We start from the raw sequence: 27,669 nt of genomic DNA on the forward strand, positions 1-27,669 counted from the left end.
CAAATGGACACGGAAAGTGAAAGTGCAAGAAGCGGGGCTGCAATTGAAATTTTTTCCTTTAGCAAGTCGGCTTTCAGGATTCAATAGTGACTATGAGCCCGTTTGGCTCAATTTAAAAAAATAATTTATAAGCCGAAAACAACTAAGTCAAAAAAATAAGTTAAGCTACCCTAATTTATTTTTTTAAATTTATTTTAAACACAAAATGACTTATAAATTAATCAGCTAAACATCCAAAAAAGTTGTTCAGTAACTTATAAGCTAAGCCAAATGGACTCTATGAATTATATTCTACTAAAGTATCTAATCAGAGGGAGTTAGCAGCCAACAGATCAACATGCCTACTTGAGATTTGAAGGGCAGTTCGGTCATTTCAGTTACAAGGGAATAATTTGATTGGCTTAAAGGACATTTTACTGTAGCTAATGTATAAGTTTTTGAATGTCTTACCAAATTAACCTGTAGTTATGTCAGCATGCATCACTTTCAAGCAGCAGCCTTTTGAACCACTTCTTTTTTTACTTTTCTCTTTTTTAGCCACGTGGCTTCTTATCCTTACAGTGGTTACCTTGAAAAAAAGTAGGACCTTAATTGAATTTCTGTTTGATTATTATTATAATAATAATAATATATATGTAAAATTTCCGGTGATACTTATGCTAAATGTTAGATTCTTCTGAGTAATTTAGTTTTCTAGACGTAACTGGTAGTATTGAATTTAATTTGTTATTTATTTATGTAATATTGAATTTAATTTGTTATTTATTTTTGTAATATTGAATTTTTAATTGTAAATTTAATTTTTTAAAATTTATAGGACAAATTAGATTATATAATTACAACAAAATGAACATATGAATTTTAGCTCCACCTCAATTTATGTGACATCATTTTTTACTAAACATAAAGTTTAAGAAAGAAAAATACTTGAAACTTCTGGTTTAAAACATGTCATACACATTTGTGTGATTATAAATCATCTCATTAAAAATATTCTGAAAAGTTTGAAGTTAAAATTGTTTATGCATATCAAAAGTAAAATTATTTTTGGGACAAAAAAATATTTCTTGTCTTGGAAAAAAAGTACTTTGAGTTCATCAATATTTTGTTTATATTTTCCACAATTTTGTTCAATTTATCATTGTGTGATTTATTTCGGGTTTGAAATTTATCATGAATTGATAATATACATTCTGTTGGAATAAGAAACAAACAAAAAGGGATAGTATTAAATTTGTAACTTAATTACATTTTTTAACGTTATCATAAAAAGAGATAATGTAAATTCATTAAAAAAATTAAGCAATTTCAACATTTTTATCTGAGTTGGGCCCGTGCACAGCACGGGATTTTGTAACTAGTGTGTGTGTATATATATATAGTCACTTATAAGTTATAACAGTGCTGCAAGTAAATTGCAGAAAGTAAATGACACCAGATGTTTTATACTTGTTCAGATCTAATGGAGATCCTAATCCAGTCCCCTCAGGTTGCAAGAGCGTTCTCTGCAGCTCTCAGTAAAGGTGTTGGGTTCAATGGTTCGTTTTGATGGAGCTCCAATGTCTACACTCAAACTCTCATAATCTTTGATATAATGTCTCACCAACTATAATTTTATCTCTCCTTTTTTTTTTCCACAGTAAATTACTCAGAAATACAATGCTTATGAAAAATAGGGCAAAGACTATGGGAAGGTTGAGACGAAGTACAATTGCATTCGTCTGTTTAAACCTCTATTTGTATGCTTCAGAATATAGCTGTTTTGTTAGGGTTTTCCTGATTTTCTACCATAATTAGAATTCCTTTCTTGGTGGAAAAGGTTTCCTAGGTGGAAAATATTTCTTCCATATTTGACTAATACTTTCTTGGAGGAAAAGCTTTGTATTTCTATAAATTGAGAATTCTTCCTTCACACAAAACAACACAATAGTATCCACAATGTAGTCCTCAAATGAAGTCTTGTTTAGGGGAGATTTTTCTCTCAATAGTTTTTATGATTTTCTTTTATATTAGTTTTCAATATCTAGGTCGATTGACCAAACTCATATCATATTATCAAAGTCGTTTTTATAGTTTTTCATTGTTGTTTGATTTATCGTCATTCAACGTTTGCAATTATTAGCTTCTGCATGACGTCCTGTTATTTCGATCCCTAACAAGTGGTATCAGAGTCGATGGTTAAACCAATAGTTTAATGAGGTTGAAGACATGTTCAAGATGGATCAGTTCAAGTTGCAACCAAATCGACGATAATCAAGATTTTTGTCAAAAAAAAAAAAAAAAGTCTGAAGTACTGCATATGTGGAGACAAAGTTTTCAACCATAATATCAACAATCTTGTGGTTACATCTTTAAAAATAAAACCAGTTTTAACTCATGCTTACTTTTAACGCATAGGGCTTCAATTTTAAATAATACCTATTTTTAACCATGGCAAACAACACTGATGAAGATTATAAATGTGAAGAATGCGAATTAAGTTTTGTCATGAAAATCCAGGCCAAAAGGGGAGATTTGTTAGGGTTTTTGCCCTGACTTACCTACCATAATTAGAATTCCTTTCTTGGTGGAAAAGGTTTCCTAGGTGGAAAAGATTTCTTCCATATTTGACTAATACTTTCTTGGAGGAAAAGTTTTGTATTTCTATAAATTGAGGATTCTTCCTTCACACAAAACAACATAGTAGTATCCACAATGTAGTCCTCAAACGAAGTTTTGTTTAAGGGGAGATTTTTCTCTCAATAGTTTTTATGATTTTCTTTTATATTAGTTTTCAATATGTGGGTCAATTGACCAAACCCATATCATATTATCAAAGTCGTTTTCATAGTTTTTCATTGTTGTTTGATTTATCGCCATTCAAGGTTTGTAATTATTAGCTTTCGCATGACGTCCTGTTATTTCGATCCGCAACATGTTTGGCTCTTCAAGCAGAGAAGGCAACCCAAGAGATTCTGATCCTTGGAAAATAGAAATATTGAGGATCCTGATTTTCCAAGAATAAAGCAAGAGCATTCAATGTTGATCGATCTTCATATCTTCCAGGCAGCTTTCTTTGTAGACGACTTCGATTGTTATTTGATTTAGGATCTCCAGTTATTGCTTCCTTAATTTCTTCTCATTGATGTAGTCACTTGGTAATTGCTTCCTTAAATAAAAGATCCCTTGATTGACTGCATTCAATGTAAGCGTGCAGTGATCTTCTTTCCTTTTGAGTACAAAATCTTCTTAATTATTTTACTTGGTGAGAGCATCCTTCATTTAGACTGGTCGGTTCTACAGCTTTTATGGGCTGCGTGAATCAATGGGCGGACTCCCTTATTGTCAATATTCATTTTTTTGCGCGGATTGTCTTTCTTTTGGGGTGGTTTTTAATTTTTGCCCCTCAAATGATGGTCTTTATTTTTTGCCCTTCGCTTAAAAAGGTTGCCGAAAATATCCTGAGGTTTTGGGTTCGATCCCCTGCTCAATAAAAAAAAAAAATCGCAAGGCAAGACTTTGCCTTAAGCATAACTAAAAGTCTGAAGTTTGCCTTACAAGGCAAAGCATGTCGTCTCCGGCATAAGTTCTATGTAACTTCGCCTGAATAAGCATAGGTTCATAGAAACCTATGCCTTGCGAAAATATTGTTATTTTTTACTCCACTGGGTTTCTAACCTAGAACCTTTAGGTATTATCGGTCACCCTTTTAAGCGAAGGGCAAAAATTAAAGAACGGGATAAAAATTAAAGACCAGTATGTATGAAAGGGCAATCGTGCAAGTTCGTCCAATGGGCTTGTTGAAGTCCTTGAGTATTTTCCTGCAAACAGAAACTTGTCAACTTAAAATCCTAACACTAACAGAAAGAATTTGGTGTACTTCATATAGTTTTCAAGTGGGGAACCCCTTTCATTCTCACGTTATAAAGCGTTGGAATTTGATGTAACAGTGAATGAAACAGAATTCAATTTTGACCAGAGATTTCTGGGAGATGAATCCTATGTAACTTTTGTATGGTAATTGAGGGAGGAAGAATAAGAAACGTAACTGAGTTGAAGAGGCCTAATTAATGCGTACGAGAAGAAATACAACTCAATTACTCCTTCCCGTCCATTTTTAATGTCAATTACTTACTTAATGATAAGGATAATATGAAAAACATTACTTCAGGACAGGGGTAATATTAAAAGAAATATGTACTCTCTTCAATTACTTTTACTTATTCAGTTTGGACTTTGCATATCCTTTAATAATCTTTTTTCTACGTGGATTGCCCTTCATTTGGGGTGGTCTTTAAGTTTTGCCCTTCGAAATGGTGGTCTTTAAAGTTTGTCCTTCACTAGGGACCGCTTGGTCACGGGTTCAAACCCCCACTCAGTGATTTTTTATTTTTTTTTGCAAGACAGAAGTTGTAAGAAAAGCAGAATTTCTGTCTTAAGGCAGAACTTGCATGGAAATTCTGCCCATTTCTGCAAATTCTGTCCTTTCTGTCTTAAGGCAGAATTATTTTTTCTGAACTTATGCCTTTTTTCTGAACTTATGTCTTGCGATTTTTTTTTAATTTTCTCCTGAGTGGGGGTTTGAACCCGTGACCAAGTTGTCCCTAGCGAAGGGCAAACTTTAAAAACCACCATTTTGAAGGGCAAAACTTAAAGACCACCCCCATAATAAGGGCATTCCTGCTAATTTAATAAACAAATAATTCATATGGGTATTCTATCACAATACCCAAACTAATGTAGGGATCTAGTAGCTCAGTTGGTTGGCCACCTGAACTTTCACTTTGCTGGTGAGGGTTCGAATCCCCACGTTGTAATTCCCTTCCCCATTTTCCCTTCCCCTACCCCCTATGTAATAAAACAAAATTTAAAAAAAAAATACCCAAACTAATTAATGTTTAGTAAGTCTTGAAAAATGATTTGTCAATAAGTAGTTAATGTTAAAAGTAAAATATGAAGAAAAAAAATCTTTTGATATGCTAAAGTGATAAGTGAAAATGAAATATAATTTTAGTATAGTAGACAAATAAAAATGAATCGAGGGAGTACTAAATTTTTCTTGATTTGTCGAAACGGATAAATAAAAGGAAAATTTATTTTTAATATAAGAGACAAGTAAAATAGAACGACATAGCGCTGTATATTTTTTTGGATTATACTGTATAAATATAAAGAATTATAGATAATGATTCTTTTGTATTTCTGTTCCACCACTGAGTATATCAATTTCGTTAAATGTCAGCGAGCCTATATTTGCCCTTTGAGAGAAGGAATTGTTTAGATAGTAGGCACCTTCTATAAAAAGGAAGCGCTCCTGGGAGAGGGATTAAAAAAATTATGTATATGAAGCGCCAGTCTTCCATTATAGTTTGAGGGGCTTCTTCAGATAGTTTTGATTCATCACACCCTGCCATCACTATAAGCTGTTTAGACAAATAGGAAATCAAACTGAAGTTATGCCAAAATAATCCAGGCATCCATTATTTACAAAACTTTGAATGAGGCATCTTGATTATGGGTGGGCGTATGGTATTTCGATATATTGAGCATCACAGTCAAGAACAATGAAAATCGAAGTATTCACTACATAATGTAAGCAATAGATCCCCAATACAATTAAATTAAATATTGGTGCTAATTAGCATCAAAATGGTTTATTAAACATCACTACATGACCCACCAAATCAGAGGAGTATCCTAATGAGCTCTCTAATCCCAGATACCAACTTCCATAAATCCATCTTCAGTAGCACATCCCCTAAACATTCCATTACAATTAAACCCATAAGCCACTTCCCCTTTATTAGACACAGCAATAAGCCCAGCAAAACCTTTGTCCAACCTCTTCTTAATCACATAGTCCACTGCATCTTGTAAGCCCAATTCTTTATACTCCATAACAGCTGCCACGTCACGTGCTAGGGTTCCACGTATGATAGCCTCTCCTTCACCTGTACAAGAGACCCCGCAAAGTTCACCAGCGTAGGTCCCAGCACCAATTAGTGGTGAGTCACCGATACGACCGGTCATTTTGTTCATTAAACCACCGGTTGACGTGGCGGCTGCGCATCTCCCTTGGCCGTCAACCACCACACAACCCACTGTTTCCGGTGCGTATATGCTTAAGGGTAACCCGTTCATGTGAATTGGGCTCTCCACAGAGGCTGCACAGGATTCATGGATTGGAATTCTGTAATCGAACTGTTTCAACCATAAGAAGTTTGTAAATACTTCAATTTACGTTACATTTAAAAGAAAATGACAGACTTTTATAGCAATAGAAATGTTGTGGCATGTTTAACGTACCAAAATGGTGTTAGCCTCTTTGGCTAGTTTCAGCATTCCAACATTGTCCTCGGTGATGAAATATTCATTGTCCACCATCTCCACACCCTAAAAAATTTAATTTCATAATTAGATTAATGTTTTAATAGTTATGAAGATGAATGTTATTTCTACACATATTCTATCCTTTCTCATACCCCATTGTGTGTGTGGGACTAGGTATGCTGCGACCCGCCCTATACCCCATCTATGGATTGGATTACACTAGTATGTTGTTGTTGTTGTTGACTGTTGAGGAATAATATTGTTAGGCCATTAATATTTTTTTAATGGGATTTTATTATTACCTGTTCTTTGGCGAATTCTTCAGCGCCGGAGAAAGCGAGATAGGAATGAGGTGATTTCTCCATGACAAGGCGAGCAAGAGAGATAGGGTTTTTAACGGTGGAGATTCCAGAAACGGCGCCGCATCGTCTTCCATCGCCGTCCATGATACTCGCCTCCATTTCCACAGTTCCATTTGCAGTTAATGCAGATCCACGACCCGAATTGAATAAAGGATCACTCTCCAGTTCCCTCACCTGAACAACCAGAATTAGATATGCCAATTTATTTAGACAAAAAATGCAAAATAAAAAACAGAGGAAACAGAGAAAAAAGGAAAAGGCAAAAAGAGAATATAATATTCATTGTATGTTTAAAAAAAACTTGATGATGCCATGCAAAAAAGGACTTGGCCAAAATTTACAACTTTAGCAAACTTCTTTCATGGGAAAATCATGAATATATCCCCCATTTTCTCTCATTTCAATCAACAAATTCAAGTGTAAATTCATTCTAACAAAAGAACAGAAAATCGAAACGATAAAGGGTTGAATGTCAGTGGATCGCGGTTAATAAATGAGATTAATAACGTACGACGAGTTCAACGACATCAATGGCAGGGAGAGAAGAGCGAAGAGCGGAGATTCCAATATTAAGGCAACGAGTAAGGAGTTGTTTGGCTTCTTCTTGACGTTCTGCTGGGAGATTTGGGTCCACACCAGCGCCCCCGTGCACCGCTATAGCCCAACCACCCATTTTTCTCACCAATTAACTCCTCTCTTTTGATTTTCTCTTTCTCTCTCTATAATATATGTTACAATTGCTTCGATGGTAAAATGATTTTCCCTTCACTTCTATTTATATACACCACAAAACCTAGTTGGCTTCTTTCTTGCAGTTTATTTTTATTTTACTTTTTTGTTTTAATGGCTTTTGCGGAATTGAGATGTTACTCTCAACCAAGGTTTGTGAATATATAGTTTCAGTTCCGACAACCCCCCACCTGTTTCGCTGACGTGTACGTGTATGTTTTCACGTGATTCTATAGGTGCCTTTCTGGAATTCCGACTTTTTTTTTTCTTTTTTTTTTTTTACTCTCGTGCATTTCCTATTTACTTGGACGTTCGCTCACGTGACATACGAAATCTTCAGAAAACCAGCAGGGTTGAATTATTTTTCCATAAAAACAGGGGGGAAATGGAATTGTATTTTGACTAGGACTCGTTTTGTTCAAATTATAATTGTAAATCACCTGTAGGCTGTATGTCATTGCCAAAATGTTACTTGCAGAGTTGAAATACTAGTAGTTAGGGACTCCATGTAACGCAACTCAACATATAATTGTATCAATTGTGTCTTTTTTTTTTTTTAAGGAAATTGTGTCCTATAATATAGGATCAGAGCTTCCTACAACGGCACGCATATAACAACACCTCTCTATAACAGTCAATTTTTTTCGGAACTGATTCTTTATGTTGTATTTTACTTCGTTATAATTATAACAGTACGTTTTTTGTAAAATTACCACCCATATAACAGCTATCTTTTTTTTTTGTAATATAATAATTAACCATCCTTATAAAAATAGAATATCTATGATTACCAATAATAAGTATAGGATTTTGACCAAATATTGATCATTTAATACATTATCACAACAAAATAAGATTTTTATGCATATTTTTTGCCTATAACACCGAAATATTATTTAAATGTCAATACTGTTATATGTTGGGTTTTGATAGTGATGAATGGGAAATGATGGGATGATTTGCTTTGGGAATGTAAAAGGTCTCTTTTGTTTTGGTTAAAGCATTTGTCTCACATAGGAAAAAGAGGAAAAGAGAGGTGTATAAATTACATTACACCGTCTCTAGTCTCTAAAAGGGTTGAGGGGGCAAGGACCCCTCGCGCCGTCGTCGTCGCTCGCTCGGCTCGGCTTCGGCTTCGGCTTTGGCTTTGGCTTTGGCTTTGGATTTGGCAAAGATCGATTGATTGATTATCGACCCTGACCCGCGACTTGTGATCGACCCGGTCCGACTGATCTGAATGGTTGCAAACATTCAGAATCAGTACCTCCAACTGTTATAAATTCCTGTTTTGTTCCAGAATTCAATACGAATTTTTCCTGCAACAAAAAAAACTCTTTCTCTCCAAAACTCTCTTGTTTTATTCTGTGTGATACACTGCCGTTGAGTGCTTCGCCGCTACTGGAATTTGGAGTACTACTATTCTGGTAAGATAATCGTTCTATCCTGGGAGGGGATATTCCATCAACCTCGAGTACTGTGAGGGGAATAATTTCCTTAAAGACACACTTTGAACTAAGTGGGCTCGATTATATTCTTAAATTATATTTTCCAACACTATTTCTGTTCATTATCCAGTTTTTGTAGTTTACTGGTTTTAAGTATTTTATACAGTGTAATCTGTTTTTACTAAGTGTTTTACAGATTCTGTTCAAACTTTTTATTTAAACTTATACAGATTATTTTGCGAACAATCTTAAGGAAATTATATACAATATTATAATCTGTATTCTGTTAAAGGAGATTAAAACTTGTGTAGTTTTCTACTCTATATGAATATTAGTATTCTGACTCGAAAGATATAAAAACCTCGTTGGAATACCAAAGTTCATAATTATACTGCGATTTGAAGAAATAAAATCTTCGTCGTTTAAGTTTGTGATTTAATTGCTATTCTGGTTTTATTAACTAAAACAGTTTGTCGATTTGACAGTGACAAAGAAATAATGGCAATTGAGACTGGAACTCCCTCTGCGACTGGAACTCCCTCTACGACTGGAACTCCCTCTGGGAATATTGCACCAACGCTTACTCCTACAACCCGTACCACTGTGCCACCGGCTGAGAAACCTGCGAAGTTCACTGGTGCCAACTTTAAAGGATGGCAGCAGAGAATGTTCTTTTGGCTTACCACCCTTGGTATGCAAAAGTTCACCAGTGAGGACCCTCCCGTGCCTGCCGCCGACATGCCTGACAACCAAAAGTTCATGGTTACTGAGGCTTGGAAACAGGCTGATTTTTTGTGCAAAGGCTACATTTTGAGTGCCTTAGAAAATGACTTGTACAACGTCTACAGTGCAGTAGAGACCTCCAAAGAACTATGGAGTGCACATGAAAAGAAGTACAAAACCGAAGATGCTTGCTTGAAGAAGTTTGTGGTTGCCAAATCCCTAGACTACAAAATGGTGGATGGAAAAACCGTTGGAACCCAAGTTCAAGAGCTTCAATTTATCTTCCATGACCTTATTGCTGAAGGTATGGTAGTGAATGAAGCGTTCCAAGTGGTTGCAATGATTGAGAAGTTGCCGCCCTCATGGAAAGATTTCAAGAATTATCTTAAGCACAAGAGAAAGAAAATGAAGTTGGAGGATCTTGTGATTCGTCTCAAGATCGAGGAAGATAAAAAAACCGCTGAGAAGAGGTACCGTAAGAGTTCACCGATTGAAGGGGCAAATGTCGTTGAAGATGCCGCTCCGAAAAAGAATAAAAAAAGGAAGAGGCCTTCTGGAAAGGAGAAGGTTCCTAACTAGAAAAAGTTTAGGGGCAACTGTTATAATTGTGGTAAAGCAGGCCATAAAGCTCCTGACTGTCGTGCCCTAAGAAGGACAAAGAGAAAACAAGGGTCAGGCAAACATGGTGGAAGATGTTGATGACTTGTGTGCAATGCTGTCTGAGTGCAACCTGGTTGGTAACCCAAAGGAGTGGCGGCTTGATTCTGGCGCCACTCGACATGTGTGTGCCGTTAAGGAAGCATTTGCAACCTACACTCCCGCTGGACCCGAAGAGGAGCTAAACATGGGAAATACTGCAACAATCAAAGTTGAAGGATATGGAAAGGTTCGGCTGAAGATGACATCCGGAAAGGTGCTGACTCTCAACAACGTCATGCAAGTTCTAACAATTAGGAAGAACCTAGTTTCAGCCGCACTACTCGTGAAAAATGGGTTTAAGTGCGTGCTGGTTAGTGATAAATTTGTACTTAGTAAGAATGACATGTTTGTAGGAAAGAGCTACCTCACCGAGGGCCTTTTCAAACTTAATGTAATGGTTGTTGACAGTATTAATGGAAAATCTGCTTCTTCTTACTTATTGGAGTCAAATAATTTATGGCATGTTCGTTTAGGACATGTCAATTACAAAAGGCTTATCTAGAGAGGGAGTTAGTAGATCATCAATGGGAATGAGGTTAAGGCCGAGGACAAGTCATCATAGCGGTAACTTCACCTAGCAGACTGGAGATCCCAAGAGCTAGGTTCAAGGAGATCAAACAAAGTTGTGACTGACGGTTCAACATTGTCAAATAACTCAACTCATTCTCGGATGAAGACAATGTTCAGAAATAAGGATAAAAATTTATGGCTTGTTAATGAGTTAATAAAGCATTAAGATTTTTAATGATTATCTAAATCTGGCAGTGTATGACCAGATAATGTGGCTATAGGACCACATGTTTAGAAATCACCTATATGAGTGTTAAGTGTAAGCCGCTTTAAAGGGGAATGACAGGGAAGGCCCATTCTCTATGCACTCATGAAACCAGGCGGTGTTCATGGCTGAAACGAACACAACCGTGAGAACCATAAACGGTTGAGGGTTGATTGTGTGACTTATGTTGTCTAGGTATACAACAAAGTTCGACGGTTCAAAGATATCAAATCTACCGATTGATCGAGTATATCCGATATAAGTTCACTACGGAAAGTTCAAAGGGAAACCTACTTATCCAGATACAGTCAATCTTCGCTTGTATATCACACTTGTCCGCGCATTCTTTATATTATGGCCATGCCCCATTCATGTGGGGGATTGTTGGGTTTTGATAGTGGTGAATGGAAAATGATGGGATGATTTGCTTTGGGGAATGTAAAAAGTCTCTTTTGCTTTGGTTAAATAATTTGTCCCACATAGGAAAAAGAGAGGAAAAGTGAGGTGTAAAAATTACATTACACCGTCTCTAGTCGCTAAAAGAGTTGAGGGGGCAAGGACCCCTCGCGCCGTCGTCGTCGCTCGCTCGGCTCGGCTTTGGCTTTGGCTTTGGATTTGGCAAAGATCGATTGATAGATTATCGACCCTGACCCGCGACTTGTGACCGAACCGGTCCGACTGATCTGAATGGTTGCAAACATTCAGAATCAGTACCTCCAACTGTTATAAATTCCTGTTTTGTTCCAGAATTCAGTACGAATTTTTCCTGCAACAAAATAAACTCTTTCTCTCCAAAACTCTCTTGTTTTATTCTGTGTGATACACTGCCGTTGAGTGCTTCGCCGCTATAATTATAACAGTACGCTTTTTATAAAATTACCCCCATATAACAACTATTTTTTTTTTTGGTAATATAATAATTAACCGTCCTTATAAAAATAGAATATCTATGATTACCAATAATAAGTATAGGATTTTGACCAAATATTGATCATTTAATACATTATCACAACAAAATAAGATTTTTATGCATATTTTTTGCCTATAACACCGAAATATTATTTAAATGTCAATACTGTTATATGTTGGGTTTTGATAGTGGTGAATGGAAAATGATGGGATGATTTGCTTTGGGATTGTAAAATGTCCATTTTGCTTTGGTTAAAGCATTTGTCCCACATAGAAAAAAGAGAGGAAAAGAGAGGTGTATAAATTACATTACACCGTCTCTAGTCGCTAAAAGGGTTGAGGGGGCAAGGACCCCTCGCGCCGTCGTCGTCGCTCGCTCGGCTCGACTTCGGCTTCGGCTTCAGATTTGTCAAAGTTCGATTGATTGATTATCGACCCTGACCCGCGACTTGTGACCGACCCGGCCCGATTGATCTGAATGGTTGCAAACATTCAGAATCAGTACCTCCAACTGTTATAAATTCCTGTTTTGTTCCAGAATTCAGTACGAATTTTCCTGCAACAAAATAAACTCTTTCTCTCCAAAACTCTCTTGTTTTATTCTGTGTGATACACTGCCGTTGAGTGCTTCGCCGCTACCGAAATTTGGAGTACTACTATTCTGGTAAGATAATCGTTCTATCCTGGGAGGGGATATTCCATCAACCTCGAGTACTGTGAGGGGAATAATTTTCTTAAGGACACACTTTGAACTAAGTGGGCTCGATTATATTCTGAAATTATTTTTTCCAACACTGTTTCTGTTCATTTTCCAGTTTCTGTAGTTTACTGGTTTTAAGTATTTTATACAGTGTAATCTGTTTTTACTAAGTGTTTTACAGATTGAGTTCAAACTTTATTTAAACTTATACAGATTATTTTGCGAACATTATAGGTATATAACAGCCATTCTCTATAATAACTGAAAAATTTCAAACCCAATAATATTGTTATAGGTGGTTTGACTGTAATATAATACTAACGTTTTAATTCAAAACAAATTGACATATAAAGCGTGACTATGATTTTCAAAAAATGATCTTGTTTAGAATATTAAACCAACTTTCATAAATAGAATAGAAGTACAACTCATGATTATGTTTAAATAAAATTGAATATCCAAAAGGGACGGATCGAATATCTTAATTATATCCCAAACCATGGGGATTGAGACCTAGATTATTTCTCTAAGTTGTCGAGGAAGGGAGGGTGTGACCCAGGAGACAGTGGCGGATTCAGAATTGTCATTCAGGAGGTTCGAAAAAAAAAATTAAATATAAAAAATAATGTTGTCAATAAGAATCAAACCTAGGACAATAAAAACAATTTTAAACATCCTGCACCGCTTGAGCTAATATTTTTGCATTTGTTCAGAGTATTCAAAAATTAATATATGTGCATAAACACAGAAAATCTACCCTATATATACACTATAATTTTTTGCCGAGAATGTTCAGGTGAACAGCCTCGGCACCTTCTAAATCCGCCCCCGGCAAGGAGCATTGCAGTTGTCTTTACATGTGAATGTACTTAAAATGTGTTTCGTTTTAGAGTTCTGTGTACATTGTATTCAGTAACTAAGGGGAAGCCAATATCAAGAAATAAAAAATATCTGCTAGTGTACAACTTTTCTAGAATTTAATTAAAAATATTTCTAGAAAAGAAAAAAAATCTCTTCTTAAGAAATTCTTTAACTGAAGTACTCCTAGAGTATCTCATTATAGAAATGCATTCACCTAAAAAGGAATCTATGTAATAAAGAATCTTTATTGGAATCAGAGGATCTAGCTGTATTCATTCAGCCACTCCAGCAGATTCGCTAATTAAGTTATTGCTAAAAAAAAGCTATCAACTGTTTACGTTTGTATTCCTAGGACTTATTGGCTAAAAGGAGTATTATAACATTTTTGAGTCTCGAGATATGAAAACACAATGTATTTTATATCCTGTCCAAGTACGGTGTAAGATAAAAATACGATATTAAGCATTAATGCTCAGGTACTTATTGTATATTTGCAAAAAATCAGGACGAAATTAACATTTATCTTTTTTGGTGAACACTTTAATTGTCCGATTAGGATTGTTTAACGGGCAAAGACCAAGATCGAATATTATATCACAAATTTAAATTAATCTTTTTTGTTTTTTTTCTCAATATAAGTATAGGAAGAAAACATTAGTAAAACAGTGATAATAGCACAGGTTTAATGAGAAAAAAAAAACAATTTTGAGAATTTCCCGTCGTCCTCTAGTAGCCATTCAAGCTTCAAAAGAAGGAGGGGAGGGAAATTAATGGGTAAATTCGCATTCGATATTTAGCGTAAGAGAAGAGTGTGTATATATATATATATATATTAATTTTAATTATCAAGAATAACTTGTTTGTAAATATTTGGTGGGATTGAAAAATTTATAACCATGAGGGGTCTAGAATTAATTAAGGTTTAAAATGAGAAGCTAGCAAAACAATTGTGTTTAAATTGACCAACCCCTTTCATCCTTCTTTCTCTTACACCAAATAGCCTCCCTCGAATGATTAAAACAATTAAAACAAAAATGCAACCAGTGAAGGTGGTCATCTTGGTCAATGGGCATATTAATTTAGACACTTTTGTAAATTCAAAGTAGGGTTTCTTTCTCCTAAAGTTGGTCTTGCAGCCGGGAAAATAAAAAAAGAGGGCGGCGCCTCATGTGAAAGCTGGATTCCAAAGATCTATTAATAATATTTCATTAGAGAAATCATTTGAAAAAAATAATAATATGAGTCACGATTAATATTATTAATTTATCTGTTAAAATTTCCAGGATGCCTTTTACTCCGTATAATTTATTATTATTTTTAAAAAGTATTATGTATAATGTTTAAATAATTCACTTATTTCACATTCCACTAGTAGGGATCTAGTAGCTCAATTGGTTGGCTATCTGAACTTTCTCCTTGTTGGTGAGAGTTCGAATCCCCACGTTATAATCCCCCTCTCCATTTCCCCTTCTCCTACCTCTCAGTGAAATAATAATTAAAAAAAAAGATTTGAAAGAGGAAAGCAATAAATGTTTAAGGAAAAAAAATTAGTACTAGTATTTTGAAACAAGTTCAGTTCACCAAAATTATTATCTGATACAGCAATTGATAAGGATGATGATTGGCTGAATTTGCTAGGGTTGATGAGTAAGCTGAAAATCAGAGTAATTAGATGAGCTTGGAATTAGTCTTCTACAGTATTTCAGTTACGATATCCAATTAAATTCGACTTAAGTGGCACGTCAGCGACACATCTAACCCTAATCTTGACGTGAAATTGTTCATCCATATCAAAGTATCATGTATTAACGCGGTCCGTCTTCTTGATATGTCACCATGTAACATATCTTGTTTAAAGGCGTTTCTCATCGTTATCTTTTGAAAAATTTATCACTACAATTGAATATTAGTTATAAGCTAAGGTACCCATTGATGGATGTCCTCAAATTTAGTTTAGGAAAAGAAAAATGAAACGAATCTTGAATTTAGGTATAAACTTTGTCAAATTCAATCGTAATAGCCATAATAATAATATAATAACAAAAAAAGTAGTATCTTCAATCGAATTGGTTTCAAACCGCCAACAAAAGGATTCAAAGAAAGGTGTATTGACTCGTCCGAATTATTAGGTCAAACTGAGTGAATATACCCTATTGCTCCTCATGTGCCATTTATGTGATACAACTCAGAGTACGAGAGTAAATTGATTAATTTTCGAGAAATCAAACATCGAAGCTTCAAGTTTTTTTTTTTTTTTTTTTTTATAAAATTACTTAAGGAAATTCTGTACTAATAAGTATTTTGGACTCTTCAAAGAGAAAAAATGCCATGTAAGAGTGAGAATATTTTTTCTTATGCAAGTTAATCACATCACCTATCTCAATTATGAATAAGGTTTAATTTTCACCCTCCTATATCCATTTAATTACCTTATTCTCCTCCAAACAGCTCTTTATTTGTCGCTAGTCTGACATGACATTGTTATTGTTTCACAGGTTTTCAACTATAGTATTGATCTTTTTTCAATTTAGTCTTCTAAATTACTCCTTTAACTTCGTAGAAGAATTAGGTTCAGTTTAACCAATAGATTAGTGACCCAAAATAAATCTACTAGAGCAGAAAAGACAGAAAGGCTGAAGGTGGAAGATGATGCATATTTGCATTAGTGCAAGTGTTCAATTTTTCCAACCTTCTAGGGGATCTCTCAATCAGCGGCGGATTCAGGATTTTCACTCAAAGTGTTCGAAAAAAATAATAAAAGCTAAATTCAGAAAATAATATTATTGATGGGAATCGAACCTCAAATGCTAGAGACAATTTTGAACACTCTGGACCGCCTAAACTAATCTTTTGCATGTGTTCAGGGTGTTCAAAAGTTAATATATTTATGTATACACAAAAAATCTATTTTATATATACACCGTAATTTTTTGTCATGGTTTTCTGAACACGCTCACCTCCGTACTCTCAATTTAAGAGAGAAAAAAGTAAAAAAAGTAGGGGGACCAAACTATCAAATACAATTTTGACAGGTCCACCAGTTTATTATTATTAATAGTTTATTACAAAAAACATGAAGGTTCTGCCGGCATGCTTGGAATCTTCGAGATCCACTTGTCGAATGATAGAGACGTATGTAACTTGAAGATTCTGTATCCTTTTGATTTTGGAGCGTCAATTTCGTGCTGATTTTGGGCCAAACATATTTCGTTTTCAAGGAATAGCGACAAAACAGAATCTGAAAAACCAGATCAGCTAATCTTATAACAATTGTAGGACGGGTTTTAGGCCACATGAATCTTTAGATAACAGTCGTGAGTCGTGTGGTGCAGTGGTAGTTGTTAGCATGCGATTTTGGGTACAATTGCATTTATTTTTTTGTTAAAATTAAAATTTTCTTATTTTAATTTGATATATTACTGAAAAAAAAATCCAATTTCAAACTGAAGTTGAAACAATTGATAAAAACTGTAAAATATAATGGTCGTTCGAGGGTGTGTTTGGTACGAACAGAAATGTTTCACCCAGAAAATATTTTCTGAAAAAAATAAGATTTTCATTATTTTACGGTGTTTCGCAAATAAACAAAAAATATTATCTCAAGATTATTTATATAGAACCTAGGCAGACACTAAGAGGGTAGGCGTAGGAGGTCGGTGTTAGGGGTGATAATGAAATAATCAGTATGGACTACCACTTAAAAAATTTAATTTTCCTCTTTTTATTAGGAAAATCATTTTCCTTACTTTTAAAGAACTTATTTTTTAAAATATTTTGATCAACTAAACCTGAAAATATGAAAAAATATTTTGCTCCATACCAAACAGACCCCCAAATGAGTATTTGATTTTTCCATTAGGTTGGAATTGTTACCAATCAAACTGAAGAAGTGGGGGCCATGTGTTGAAATGGTGATTTTAACTGAGGTTACTCTTGAACCACTCGAATTAGACCAAAGGGAAGTCTTTTCTATGTCATCTCTGGTTTATTCATGAGTTTTCACGTTTACGATCTCCGAGATCATTGATGAAGGTTTGCCGACCAAAAAAAAAATAAAAAATCGTCCCAGCCTCCTAGGTTCTTTGTGGGAATTTTAAAGATAGTTGAATATATTCGAAAAATATCACTACTAACTATAAAATTATAAATGCTACATCTGCTGAATAAATCAATAGTTGCCTGAAAACAAATAAACATTTTCGCTTGCTCGCTTTACTCTGCTAGGATGGCGAATACCAGTGCATGCTAATTCTGAGAAGAGTTTAACATATGTAATCTCACAGGTGGGATTTGGGGAGAGTAGTATGCACGCAGACCTTACCTCTAACTTTATGGGGTAGATAGATTGTTTCTGATAAATTCTCGGAGAGTTTAACTTTTATATATATATATATCAATCTTAAAAGCTTTTTGCATTTGCATTAATTTATCATCTTTATTGTTGTAATAGCTAATTAACTTACTTTGTTTTAAAGATTATAAATCTCACCTATAATGGCAGATCCCGTAATATGTGTAGATATATTTTTAGTTGATCTGATAGTGCAGTAAAAGATAGGCATAGAAAAGAGAATAGTAAATTAGCACTGGTAGTCCTTAAATATCAACAAATTTCGATTTTGGTTCCTGCGATTTTTGGTTAAGCATATTGAACCTTCAAGCAATTGATATGTGCACTTTTGATCCCTCTGCTTATGAATCTTCACAAATTTAACGAATTATTGAGTGTCAAACAAGATGAAACTAGATGAAATTTTGTATTAGCACAGTAAGATTCTCCTTCTTGATCAATGGGTCACCTGTAGGATTTTTTCTTTCACATAGAGGGCTGAGTCGACGAGATTCTTTGTCTCTCTCTCTTAAAATTATTGCAATGGAAAGCCTTCACGATGAGGAAAGCCAAACAAAAAGGTTGGTTGCCAGGTTTCAAGGTTGCAAAGAGGAGAGGGGAAGGGCTGAAAATCAGGCATCTGCTATATGCTGATGATACTCTAGTTTTCTGTAATGCTCAACTTAGGAATTTAAGACTCATTTTGACACTTTTTGAAGCCATATCTAGTATCTGTGTAAGAGTTCTATCTGTTAGTAAGTGAAGTGTCTGATATGCATATCTAACAACACTTGGGGGCTCTGAAGTACCCTACCTACTAAGTTCCTGGGTATGCCACTGGGAGGAAAGAGCAAATTTCTGGAGATATGGAATAAGGTGTTGAAAAAATGTGAAAAAATTAGCAAGATGGAAAGTCATTCTTTGGGTGGTAGGATCGTCACTGGCAATAGTATTCTTGATGCACTTCCTGCATATAGCCAAGTAGGCCTTGTTATTATCAATGAAACCTTTTACTTGATAAAAAAAGATATAGTACTGATTGATGAGCGAGTATCTGTTGGTTCATAATGGCTTATTTACCTTCATTGTTTTCATTTTCATAGTTATTTATAGCAGTTAATTCTCCTTTTACCATGACTTTCTTGCTTTGTTATTCCTTGCTTTCATATTGTTTTCGATACGCTTGATCATATCTAACCTTTTGTCTTGTCTTGTCTTTCTTTCTCTCCTCTCTTGAGCCGAGGGTCTTTCGGAAACAGCCGCCCTACCTTTCAAGGTGGGGTTAGGTCTGCGTACACTCTACCCTCCCCAGACCCTACATAGTGGGATTATACTGGGCTTGTTGTTGTTGTTGTTGTATTGAGTGTCAAACAATCAACAATGGATGCATTATGTTAAATGTGTGTTTCCATTCCATATTTGAAATATAGTCAAAATATCATATATTTTCTATATAAAGGGACAAAAACACACAATTAAGTTAATTCAAGATGAAATATGCACAGCCAAATATTAGAAGGACTAAAAAATAAATTATTAATAATCAAGTGACCAAAAGTAAAATTACCCCAAAGAGAATCTGAAGCAAATTACAGGAGACACATTAAGAGAGCTCAAAACTATAACTAAAGTACCCAAGATTATTTATGACATTGCTCGGTTTTTAGCAAGTGAAAGGCATATATTTCTACGAAAGTTTGATCACTTTTAATCTTTTTCCCCAAAGAGGATTTGCATCCAACACCATATGGAAGATTCTAACTACAATTGTGTGTTCCGTAACGTCGAAATTTAAGCTAAGAGATTTCTAATTCTTTCTAAAATGAAAAAGATGATAGTGAAAGTAGCTATATGTTTTCCATCACTCAAGATATCAAACAGTAATTGCCTCTTATTGAAAAAGGGTGACAAAAATGATCGAAAACGATATTTGTTTACCCCGAATTTGGATAATCAATTAAATTTGTGGGTGAGGTATATGATATGTGGTTGTGCCTTGAATCCCTTCGATAGAAAAAAGAAATATATGAATATACTATGAAGAAGCAACTAATAATCGGTGGTTTGCTATATACTTGTATGTTTACTAATATATGTGTGTTACTTGGTTGAAGAAATGTAATAGAGATGAACACAATGAATTCGGATTGCAACACGACAATGAGAGAGATTTGTACATATTTCTAGTACAAAAGAATGTTCTTGATGTTAAGGAGTCAACCCCTTAAAAGTGGGCAATGACCCTTATTTATAGTGTTGCCTCATGGGCTCCATACAATAAGAGAAAACTAAAAATAAAGAAAAACTCTGACTTGGATTAGGTTGGGTTAGGTTGGCCGTACGGTCTGACACCCGTACGGTTGGCAGTTGAACATGGCAGGACGTTATCGACGCGTGGCAACCGCGCAACGGATCTCCCGGACCAACGGCCACGAATAAACGGACTAACGGCCACGACCAAATGGACCAACGGCAACGACCAACTCGGTCATGAAGAAACCGGATCAAATGATGCCCTTCCCTGGCTTCGGTCCAAGCGTTCCTCCGATTCAGAATAAAAGTCCTCGTGCATGTTCTTATCCCCTTCTTCCTTCGGTTCTCGGTCTCACCGGTTTAACGCGTATCCGATTTTTACCTTATACAGCTAGTCCCCACACTTTCCGGACCGTAGATTTATCAGAGTAATGGGAAGTGGATGAATCAAGAAATCGGCAACTCCGTTTGTCCGTTGTTATCTTCTCATTTTGGCGGGAACAGTTGCGACACGTCCCCATTTTATCGGCCACGTGTCTTATTCCGGATGGTCAACTCTGATAACCGCCGTAACGCACGTCGCTTCAGGTCATTCCTCATTAATTATGGGACACGTGGCTCCCCCTGGTTGGCTGGAAACCTTAACCGCCTGAACCCCACGTCTATAAAACGTCTTCAACTTCTTCATTCTCTCATTTTTACGACTCATTTCTCTTCATCTTCACTCTTCACTGCATTTCTTCATCTTCACCATATATAACTATCCTCCATATCAAGTTTGTTGCTGATTCATCGCTTATACCACGTGAAAGGAAGTAACTTTGCCACCATCTTTACTAGCTGCTCTTGTTTGAGCCTCGCTGCTTCTTACTCTGTTATTGCTTGAACCGTCTGTTCCCTTACTCTTTTTTAACTTCCTTTCTGAATCCACTCAACTTCTTCTTTTCATATATTCAAATGTTTGAAACCACTTCCCATGATATTCCCTCGGTTTCATCTCAAGGAACCGAACCTGCATCTCCAACTAACGCAAAGAGCACCTTCGAGCCCACTGCCTCGGACATTATACCGGCCAAGCCTAACTTCAACAAAGATTTTGAGGTCGAAAAACCTTATTCGGTATCCGATAGGGGGTTTGACGTGAGGCGATATCCCTCATCCATTACTGAGGAAAAACTCGACTTAGTCCGGGCTGATTGCGGGTGGGACACCCGTCCGGTTCAAGTTTTTGCCCCCGGGCCAAGTGAATCAGTCACTGACCACCGGGAAGGTTTTTTATATGTGTATACTTACCCTTTCACTCTCAAGCTCGACCCTCCAGTCGATCCGGTCATCTTGGACATGTGCCGGACCTATGACGTGACCTTGGCACAGATTGGTCCGATCATTTGGAGGGTCGTGGCATGCCTCCGGTTGTTGGCCAATAATGCCGGGAAGGAGCTCACGCTGGCCCACTTGATACGCTTATATTCCCTGAGATTGTTCCGGGGTGGCGTAATAAAACTCGCAAAGCGTAGACGGAATCCATTTTTCTCGAAAATGGACGAAGATAGAGACAGGGGCTGGTTGGAGTGATATGTCCGGGTGAGGACCTCGGACGACAGGGGCCACCTATCACGCGGCCGATGGGTCGCCCAGAACCACGGTAATACTCTGCTGATGCCCGTGTTCACTGCATCTTCTACTGCCCGTATTCATTGCATCTTCTACTGCTCGTATTCATTGCGTCTTCGATTTTCAGGTTTGCCCAAGGGCTCGGTGGATCCCAGACCGGAGTCTTCAGCCGAACCCGAAACGTCGGTACCCGAGTTTGATTCGGCGAGTGCATCTCGCATCCTTACTGCCGCCGCCAAGAGGAAAAGGCCCTCGGACAAAGGGCAGAAAACAAAGAAAAGGGCGAGGAGCGTCGTTAGGACTTTACGGGATGAAGTAGAGCCCGAGCTCCTCGTCCAGAGTATCAGTGCGGCCCCTTCCGTGGCTCCTGTTCCGGAAGAGGGTATCACCGCTTCACCCCTTCCTTCAGCCGTAGAAGGGCCTTTGATTCCGGCGTTACCCACAGGTGCGGAAGAAATTCTTCACCCGACTCCACTAAGGTCGATTGATTTCGTCGACATTTCAGGTGAAGCTTCTTCCGAAGAAACCCCCCTGCAAAGGGCAAGTATATCTTGGGGGGCGGCTGCTGCCGAAGCTGATCAATGAACCGAGCCTGCCCCCGAGAGCGAAGCTCCAACGGTCATTGGCTCGTTACCCGACTATGAGACTGCTGCAACTACGGAGCCCCCTGTCTTTACTGAAGCTGCTGAGGCCGCTCCAGGTTCTCCAACTCCGGCTTCGAGGCCGGATGAGTTTGAGGACATGTTCTCGAGCACTCCTCCTGCAACCGGCGAAGCCGCGGGTTTCGGACATCTCTAGATCCCTCGAGCCACGAGGGCGGTTGGTCGGGCCACCGAGTTCGGTGCTAGGGATAGCTTGGTCCGAACCTTTCCGGCCCCAAGTGTGGAGCCAAGGAGGACGAGGTCGGCTGTGATCACCGTTCCCGAGGATAGCAGCTTTCTCTCTCGCCCGGTGGGCGTGGCGTGCTACCTAAGGCCCCTTATCTCGGACTCGGATAAACGAAAGATGAACGGGGTCTCTTGGAAGTGCCTCATCAATGAGGGTATGCACGCGGGCAATCGGGTAAGTTTTGTCAACTGTCTCTGCATGCTTTTCTTGAGAATTTTTGTCTCGTTTTATGAACACTCCGGCTCCAGCCATTCCGGATAGGCTAGGGCCTGTACTTAGCCTTTTTATTTTTTGCTTTCGTAGCGGACTCCGATGTAAAATCCTTTGTATAAGTAGAACATGTATTTTCCTTGATTCTTTTCTTCGAATGAATGTTTGTTATGATTTCCGCCCGAATTGTCGGTTCGTTTTTAAGGAGTCACTATTTCTAACTGTGCCTATTTATCGACTTTTCTCCTTCTCCGGTATATGCTGTCCGGGAATTTTGTGGAGTGTTTGCCCATGGGACTTATCTTACGCTTTTGTGAATTTGGACATCTCCGAATCACGACGGGCGTTGTTAGGGCCGGTATTTTCGGCTATTTTTAGGGCTGGTATATTTCGCACACTTGAGTGTCAGCCTTAGCCGGATCTTGATGCAAAAGTCCCCGTTTGTGGAGTTAACGATTTTGGCTTGGTTCACTATGACTTTGTTTCCTTTGTCGAATTTCAACCGTAGTGCCCGGTATAGGGTGTATGAATGAAATAGTGCCGAAATACGGCGGTTATTGTTAGACCTCGGAAAGTTTACGTCATCAAGACTGTCGGCGACTTAGTATGAGCTCAAGGGAGAGCAGAGTTATACAAGAATTAGGGATGAAGATTGTATTATCTGCGTATAAGAGTATTCATGTGACATTTGGAGATCGTATGGAATAAATCAGTTAACAAGTTACCTGATAATAGCCCTCGTAACCATAAGATAAAGTGGGGCCCACATGTCGGGATTTTATAAAAGACATATGAAGAGATATATGGGTAGTACATGTGAAGTTGAGCAAGTCCTAAGAAGGACCCATAAGCCAAATATGGACATAAGCCCTCCAAAAGGACGATTTAAGGAAACGTTTTCGGATGATCTGACTTGGAGGGGAAAAAACGGAATTATAAGTTTGGAATTTGGGAAAACTCCCAGAAATAAAAGTTGTATATAATTGAAAGAGCTTTCCAACCATAGGTCGTGGGCCCTCACACGATGTCGGAATCAAAAGTTATGGCTATTTTAAGAATAAGACCCTAAGCTGCCTAAGTGGATCCGCGGGCCCCACATGAGAAGGTCGGTGAACCCGACCTAAGAGGGGTATAAATACCCCCATCAACCCCATTTTTTCAGCAAATTAACATTCCAAAAGTTCCTAGAATTCTCTCTAAACATCTCCCAAACATTATAGTCCGATAAATCAAGAAATTGACAAGATTACGCCAAACTAGTCCGTGAAAAGTGATTGTTCTTGCTTCTACTTAAGCTTGGTGTTGGAAAAGGTTGACGTAGCTGAGTTTTTTTTTCAAGTATAAGATTTACGAGCTCGGACGAATAAGCGTAGCTAATAGGAGGTTGAACAGCCCCAGATTGTTTGGCAGGTTTAGTATACAACTAGGATGCTCTGACATCTGCTGGGATTGGAAAGTTCCACCTCATCCTGGAGCTGTGCTGAGTCATGTCTAGATATGCGTGATTATGGGTATGTTGGGGCCCTGTCTTGACTCATAATGTTCAGTTCACTTCTTAGAGACTTCTGCAGACAGTGTCCTATGGTATGTTTGTCGAGATGTCGACAAAACGATGTCAGGCGAATCATTTGTAGATTTTAAAAGAGTATGCATTTTAGATGATTTCAATTGGTTTAAAGTACTTAATTGATTGAAAGTTTTCATAATCATTATAAAGATAATGATCTCTATGTGAAAACTTTCATGTTTTTAAAAGTTTTTGAAATGACAGGTTTTGATAGAGCGAATGTTTAAGGGTTCGCTCGACTCTGATGAGAGTCGGGTGCCCGTCATACCCTACCATTGCTAGGGTGTGACAGTTATCACCGGGGTGAACTGTTTTAACAGGAAGACAATCGAGATATCGTTTATCCAAACTTTCGATAATTTTTGCATTGCAAGTGTTTGTGTACATGAGAATGAATTTTTCCCTTCCGCTTTTGCCGTAGAAAATACTAAATGGACACGATTCATTCTCATCGTTTGGTTCTTACATCTCAACCTAATGCAGAAGATCCGGTTCTTGGTTTTGCCGTAGCAAATATTATGTGGACACGATTCGTTCTGATCGTTTGATCCTTACATCGGAACCTAATATTGAAGGTCCAGTTTTGTTTTATTGAGGGCGGTCTCCAGTTTCAGCATACCGGGGTAAACTTCGAAGTGGGTGTGATAGTCCCCTAGCTCTTATCCGAGCTGCAAGATCGGGTGAGTGCTATTAAGTCCCCTCTCGTTGGGTGTGACCCCAAGTTTCCGGGCGTCTGTCTTCGTCTTCATTGAGTAACACGCTGTACTTGTTGCCTCATTAAAAACCTTGTCGGAAAACCTGTTTTGGCACAAAACCGCACTAAGGAAAAGAGTGCAACACGTGTTTTCAGACCTAAATTCTAACTCTATCCGGCTCTCGATTTTTCTGTAAAAGAGAAAGGTTAAACAGAAAACATGGGGAGTCCATACCTTAACAGTAGTATATTTTCAGATGAGCCACGTTCCAATTGTTGCGCAACCGTTGCCCGTCCATGGACTCCAACTGATACGATACTTTGCCCGTTATCCCGGTTATCTTATACGGACCTTCCCAGTTCGGACCCAGTTTTCCTTCGTTGGGATTCTTGGTGTTCAAGGTAACTTTTCGAAGCACCAAGTCCCCAACTTGGAAATGTCAAAAATTGGCTCTTCGGTTGTAGTACCTTTCCATTCTCTGTTTCTGGGCTTCAATACGGACTAACGCGTTTTCGCGAAGTTCATCCGTGAGGTCGAGTTTTGCGGCCATGGCCTCCTCGTTTGACTCCCTGGTAGTATAGCTGAACCGGAGAGTGGGTTCACCAACCTTTACGGGAATAAGGGCTTCAGCCCCGTAGACCAACGAGAAAGGAGTTTCTCCCGTACTTGATTTTGATGTGGTTTTGTATGCCCACAACACCTCCGGTAATATTTCCCTCCAGTGATGCTTTGACGCTTCAAGCTTTTTCCTGAGATTTTGGATTATTGTCTTGTTCGTGGATTCCGCCTGTGCGTTTGCACACTGGTGATACGGGGTTGATACAATTTTATTGATCTTCAATCCCTCGAGAAAATCATTGACTTTGCCACCCACGAACTGGGGTCTGTTATCACAGGTTATCTCAGCAGGGATGCCGAAGCGACAGACGATGTGGTCCCATATGAAGTCAATGACTTCCTTCTCTCTGAATTTCTCAAAGGCCTGCGCTTCAACCCACTTAGAGAAATAATCAGTCATCAATAGAATGAAACGGGGTTTACCTGGTGCCCATGGTAATGGACCAACGATGTCCATCCCCCACATCATGAAAGGCCAAGGTGAAACCACCGAATGCAGCAACTTCCCGGGCTGGTGAATCATCGGAGCATATCTCTGACACCCGTCACATTTTCAGACAAAATTTTTCGAGTCTTCATCCATCCGGTTCCAGTAGTAACCAACCCTGATGATCCTTCGAACCAGAGCTTCAGCACCGAAGTGGTTGCCATAGGTTTCTTCGTGCACCTCTGTCATCACATACTCTGTCTCTCCGGGACCCAAACACTTAGCCAGGGGGCCGAAGAAAGATCGTCGGTACAATTAGCTGTCCACTAAGCAGAAACGTGCAGCTTTGGTCCTTAAAGACCGTGATTCTTTTGGGTCATTCGGGAGCTTTCCATCACGCAAGTAGTCGATGTACTTGTTGCGTCAATCCCAAGTTAAACCCATTTTGTTTATCTCGGCATGTCCGTTTTCTATCTCCGTGTTCAACAAGTGCACCGTAGTCCCGGGGTTGATTTCTTCCCCTTCGACCGAGGATCCCAGATTTGCCAATGCATCGGCTTCGCTGTTTCTGCTCCCTCGGTATATGATGCATGGTCAATTCTTTAAACCGATGTAGTATCACTTGGATTTTTTCAAGATACCTCTGCATCCGTTCGTCCTTGAACTCGAAGACGCCGTTTACCTGGTTTACGACCAAGAGCGAATGGCACTTTGCCTCGATTGCTTTGGCCCCCATACTTCGGGCCAATTCCAAATCTGCAATCATATCCTCATACTCGGATTCATTGTTAGTTAATTTAGTAGTTCTAATAGACTGTCGGACGACATCCCCGGCCGGGGTTCTAAGGACGATCCGTAGCCCGGAACCTTTGAGGTTTGAGGCTCCGTCCGTATGTAGGGACCAAATACCCGAGGCTTCCCCCGAGGTTAGCAGAAGCTCTTTCTCAACCTCGGAGACCATAGACGGGGTGAAATCTGTCACAAAATTGGCCAAGATGTGGGACTTGATGGCCGTTCGAGGTTTGTACTCGATATCATATCCGCTAATTTTGACGACCCATTTAGTTAGTCTACCCGATAATTCCGGTTTATGCAGGATGTTTTTCAGGGGGTAAGTAGTTACTACACATATTGGATGGCATAGAAAGTAGGGCTTGAGCTTTGTAGAAACACTTACTAGTGCCAATGCCAATTTTTCCAAGTGGGGATAACGGGTCTCCGCATCTCCCAAAGTTCTACTTACATAATAGATAGGAAATTGCGTACCTGATGTTATACCCTATTTTAACCGGAGTCAAAATAGTTTACAACATCCCGGTAATTCCGGGGTTAATTAAAGTACAGGAGTCGCCACCTAATTATTTATGGTGAATTAGGGCACCTAAAGTTAATTAAAGTAATTATCTAAAGTTGATTTTATTTTAAAGTCTACGAAACCAAATGATTCTAAGTACGGGTTCAACTAATCTAGAGGGAAGGTATTAGGCATCCTCTAAATTCCATTAATAATGGTTAACCGACTAGACTCAAATTAGGCTAAGAATGTAGATGTAAT

At 38.0% G+C, this 27,669-nt stretch overlaps 1 protein-coding gene across 1 annotated transcript; it reads right to left on the reverse strand.

Annotated features, from left to right (window-relative positions):
* Nucleotides 1-5,491: 5,491 nt before the first annotated feature.
* LOC132627817 (probable isoaspartyl peptidase/L-asparaginase 2) lies at nt 5,492-7,506 on the reverse strand. Its single transcript, XM_060343404.1, has 4 exons — nt 7,183-7,506; nt 6,612-6,845; nt 6,286-6,372; nt 5,492-6,180 (listed from the first exon to the last, which is right to left on the reverse strand). Exons 1-4 carry the CDS (start codon nt 7,342-7,344, stop codon nt 5,689-5,691), a joined length of 975 nt encoding a protein of 324 aa, XP_060199387.1. The 5' UTR covers nt 7,345-7,506; the 3' UTR covers nt 5,492-5,688.
* Nucleotides 7,507-27,669: the final 20,163 nt, after the last annotated feature.

Source organism: Lycium barbarum, chromosome 2 (assembly GCF_019175385.1).
Source record: "Lycium barbarum isolate Lr01 chromosome 2, ASM1917538v2, whole genome shotgun sequence".
NCBI lineage: Eukaryota > Viridiplantae > Streptophyta > Magnoliopsida > Solanales > Solanaceae > Lycium > Lycium barbarum.

Excerpts from the sequence above, each read along its gene's own strand:
- LOC132627817 (XM_060343404.1), bottom strand. The coding sequence starts at position 7,344 with ATGGGTGGTTGGGCTATAGCGGTGCACGGGGGCGCTGGTGTGGACCCA. Across the intron at positions 6,373-6,611 it reads AAGAATTCGCCAAAGAACAG|GGTGTGGAGATGGTGGACAA; the intron begins GTAATAATAAAA and ends TAAATTTTTTAG. Across the intron at positions 6,181-6,285 it reads AAGAGGCTAACACCATTTTG|TTCGATTACAGAATTCCAAT; the intron begins GTACGTTAAACA and ends TGGTTGAAACAG.